Raw genomic sequence first — 4,396 nt, forward strand, 5'->3', positions numbered from 1 at the left:
ACCAGATCTGTTTTCACCTTAAAGAGGAAAAACAACCGTGACATATGAACTCTTTTTCAGAAAGACAGAACTGGTGTCCCAGTGGCCGTAAAGCAAACATCTTTTAAAATCATTCATCATTTTTACCCCACCCGAACTTTTCTTGTATAATATAAAAAAGACTGATGTCCAGTGTTCATTTTGTGGCTGTCAGAAAGAAGATAGTTCACACTTATCTTTGTGCTGCTTATGCACTTCTCTTTTCTAACACGATTTTTGCACTTTTGTTGTTTCTTTTATCTATTCTGACTTCTCTCTGTGTTATGAAAAAATATTATCTGGCTTTTCTGATTACCCTATCAATAGGCAAAACGAATTTTATTTCATTAATTTACTCATTTTACTGGTTAAATTTCAAAGACATGAATCCAAATTTTCTAACGCAAAACCGTCTTTTCAATGCTTTATGAATGAAACCAGACAATATTTTAAAACTATACAACAGTCCCATAATATAAAAGCAATTCTTCTGCTGATTCAACCCCAGCCTGCGTTTTTAACCCCCCGACATTGAATTCTGTAATGTTTGAAGTGCGTTCAACGAGAAAAAAGATCCCGCAGTAACTTCCGGGTCACGTCTTTCAACATCCTATCAAAGCGTCGTGACGCTGTGGGCATACGTACAGCACGCGCTGAGCACAACTGCTTGTGCAACTGTCCTGCACGTTGACATTGAAACGCTCCGAGAGACCGCCGCGCTGCTGTCGTCTCTCACAGGTCAGTGATTTAACCTGCTGTTCATTATGTGACGAAACTACAGCTGAATATCTTCGTAATACGCTGTTTGAATTAAGTCCACACATCCGCTAACAGTGGCTGCTGGGTAACGTCAGGGCCACAACCATACCTGCTGTGTTTTTACTCTGTGTTGTTGTTAAGTCTTATTTGAAAAGCCGAATAACTCGAACACGAGAGCGGCGTGGAAGTGGGCTGTAACATGATGCTAGTGATATTAGGATAACCGGGCGGAGGCTAGTTTTGACCCGGTTAGTTGCACTACAGCTAAACCTGAGGTTACCGAGGGCGACATCAGTCAGAGTTAGCGATATAACGACAGTATTAAATAAACACACGACCTACACAGCCCACTGATCACAGCATTAGCCCAGCTGTGTTACGGCTGAGTGTCCACAGATGATCTTTGCCTTTTTCGTGTTTAAATCCTAATGTCCTGGGTGTATTTGTTCCCCTGTCAGACAGGCTAACATGGGATCCTCCTGGTCCACAGCAGAGCCCTCTGTAGTCAAAGCTGAGGCTATGAAGACCGTCTCTGCTCAGCGCTGCCCAGTGCAGGAGGAAGCTCAGCCTGTCAGAGGTACTGTAGTTTCATTACAGTCAGGATGTCATAGCGTGAAATGCTGGGCCGAATTTCTTCTTCCAAATTCTCCTTTGTAAGTGCAAGGTGAAGATGGCATGCGATTTGTGAAACAGATATTTTTTATTGCTACTAACTGCACATTTATAAAATACTCTGACGAATGTCGACAAGCCAGGAATGGAAAATCTGATAATCACTCTAAAGAGGCATCAGTGGCTGTTAATATGTAAAAACAAATACTCAAAAAACTGTCTGAATACAGTGAAATCCATATCGACAAGCTGCTGTAAGCCAAGCTGTGGCAGAGCAGCTAGCATCAGGCTGAATGCTTAGAAAGCAGAGAAGTTGCAACAAAACAGTGAATAAATGGAGCGATCTTTCCTGCACAGACTCCAGAGCTCAGTGGGGGGTTCGTGGAAAGTGAATTTCTTCCATTGTATGAGGAAGATAACAGGTTTATCATAAATGTTAGTATATTGTGACACCCTTAACTCGAGCAATTAAGAAAAGAAACGGCTTGTGTCAGAGAGAAGGTCCTGTGCACACAGATAGTGTTTTACTCCCACAGAAAACTGCATTTCATGGTATTACATAGGTCATTAGCTCTCATTCTTCACTGTTATCATAAACTGTACAAGTTTTACTGAATGATGTTGAATTATATCTTGACTGTGGTTGTGTATTTGTGTTTTTCTTAGCATCTCCGCCTTCACAATGTCCCATGCATCAAGCTCAGGCTGAAAAAGGTAGGGACTTCAGTCTAAAGGATAGCCTGTGGCTTGCCTGCACTGCAACACATTTCTATGTTCAGATGGTTGTTTTAATGAAATGATCAAACCTGTGGCTCGCACGTGTTCTCCTGCAGGTCCGGCCCACCAGGATCAGGCGTACAACTTTGTGGAGTGTCCCATGAGAGCTGCAGCAGTCACGAAGGGCGACATCGATCCAGCAAATATGGTACCTGTGCAGCTTGGAGCAAAGAGGCTTTATTTTAGAAGTAACTTTTATGTTTTAAGCTACGGTAGCCTGATCCTTAATTCGTTTTAGTTCTGATACACTGGCCTCGTTTGCTGCCACGCACTGTTGTTGTCTGCGGTGGCTCTAGTTTGTGTGCTCGTGTATTCAGCCAGCTGACAACAACATGTTAGTGTTACTTCCCAACAACACCAAGCACAACAAAAGAGAAGCAGCTTTGTTATGCGAGCTTTTCAGTTGTTTCAACACTTGACCACAGGTATGAAACACATGTATGCTGCACTGACCATGTTCTCTCCTGGAGGACTTATGGCTGTCATGCCTGACATCTTTTCTATGTTTTAAGGTCATGGCTCAGACTATAATTTATCTTTTTCCACACGTGCAGATGCCTCCTCCCAACCAAACGCCAGCTCCAGACCAGCCCTTTGAACTCTCTATCAGAAGAGAGGAGTCCACTATCCCACGTCACGACACAGAGAAGAACTGGGTGTACCCGTCGGAGCAGATGTTCTGGAACGCCATGCTGAGGAAGGGGTCAGTTGGCTGGTGTTAAGACTACTTCAGGCTACCATATTGGAAACTATGAACTTCTATTTAGTGTCTCATTGAACCTCAAAGTCAGTGTTTTTAAAAATGCTTGGATTTCACATATCGGTAGCTTTAATTATTGCAGTAGCACAGTGATGGAGAAATATCTGCTAAAGACACTGTTTCCTTTGTTCGATCCTGTGCTGCAGGTGGCGCTGGCGAGATGATGACCTCAGCAAAGGTGACATGACCAACATCATTAAAATCCACAATCAGAACAATGAGCAGGCCTGGCAAGAGATCCTGAAGTGGGAGGCTCTGCATGCTCGGTGAGTGCGTACGATCGTTTGCAGCGAGCTGCCTGTTGGTCAGAGAATTGAGCCTTAACTGATGAACATTTACCTCGTATAGTGAATGTCCATGTGGACCAACTCTGAGGAGATTCGGTGGGAAGGCTAAAGAGTACTCCCCCAGGGCCCGCCTCCGACACTGGATGGGGTGAGAATGAAACATCCTGATGCACATTTAATAATTTTGGCTGTGTTATGTTTCTCGTTTGGGTCTGCATTGCCAGCTGCTGGTCCGCTATAATGAAATCAGGGAAATGCGGACATGCCGCGCAAAGCAACCCATGCAGCGGTCCATTAAAACATGATGCATGTAAACCTCATGTTGGGGAAGATCCTGGTGACTAATTGAGTTTGTCTCTCTGCAGCTACGAGCTGCCATTTGACCGTCACGACTGGATCGTTGACCGCTGTGGGAAGGAGGTGCGCTACATCATTGACTATTATGATGGAGAAATCAACAAGGACACCTACCAGTTCTCCACCCTGGACGTGCGACCTGCTTTTGACTCTTTAGAAGCTGTGTGGGACCGTATGAAGGTGGCCTGGTGGCGCTGGACTTCCTGAAGGACTCTGGCTCATATTTGAGTCGCAAATTTTCAAAAACTGTTGTTACCCATTTCTGCTCTTTGTAACTTGTGTGATGCTGAAAAAAGAAACGAATCAGACCTCGTAAAAGATGATTGGATGTAGAAGAGTTTGTCCATCAGGTCATACAAGACCCTGTGTGTCTATGAAATCTATTGACTTGCGCTTAAATTTAACTGCTTGCTTGCTTACAGCTACCTGACTCTAGGTAATTTGAACCTCATCTAGCAACAGAAAGTTTAAATGTTTATTTTTCTCAGTTGGGACATTGAGACAAGCTTTAAAACCTGCCAATATTCCTTTATTGGCTAATGGTCATAAACCAGAAATCTAGGAAAGTTCATATGTTGTGTTTTAATAAATCACCTTTTCTGTGTTTTGTTTGTAAACACTGCGTATTTAATTAAACCATTTTTATTGGCCAGAGAGGTTAAACTACCTGTCCAGAATGAATTCAGTCCCCTCCTGTGAACTGGCAGGACCTGGTGTTTGAAACCAGGGTATTAGCAGCTGGTCCTGTGGGTTGTGGTGTGGAGGTCTCAGAGAAAAGGCCATGAAGCAAGCCTAATGAGCTACACTGAACCTAAAGCTGGAGATT

At 43.6% G+C, this 4,396-nt stretch overlaps 1 protein-coding gene across 2 annotated transcripts; it reads left to right on the forward strand.

The window, feature by feature from the left end:
* Positions 1-625: 625 nt before the first annotated feature.
* Positions 626-4,174, forward strand: hccsb (holocytochrome c synthase b). Of its 2 annotated transcripts, none has more exons than XM_085286137.1 (8): positions 626-756; positions 1,240-1,354; positions 2,056-2,103; positions 2,223-2,314; positions 2,721-2,869; positions 3,073-3,192; positions 3,275-3,361; positions 3,579-4,174. In XM_085286137.1, exons 2-8 carry the CDS (start codon positions 1,246-1,248, stop codon positions 3,775-3,777), a joined length of 804 nt encoding a protein of 267 aa, XP_085142263.1. In that variant the 5' UTR covers positions 626-756; positions 1,240-1,245; the 3' UTR covers positions 3,778-4,174. The 2 variants fall into 2 exon arrangements, with proteins under 2 accessions (XP_085142263.1, XP_085142265.1); XM_085286139.1 differs by having other exon boundaries at positions 634-756; positions 1,236-1,354.
* The last annotated feature ends 222 nt before the right edge of the window (positions 4,175-4,396 follow it).

This window comes from Mchenga conophoros, linkage group LG9, assembly GCF_057382185.1.
Source record: "Mchenga conophoros isolate Kocher_MC1m ecotype Shallow Benthic linkage group LG9, M_conophoros_male_GT1.1, whole genome shotgun sequence".
Classification (NCBI taxonomy): Eukaryota; Metazoa; Chordata; class Actinopteri; order Cichliformes; family Cichlidae; genus Mchenga; species Mchenga conophoros.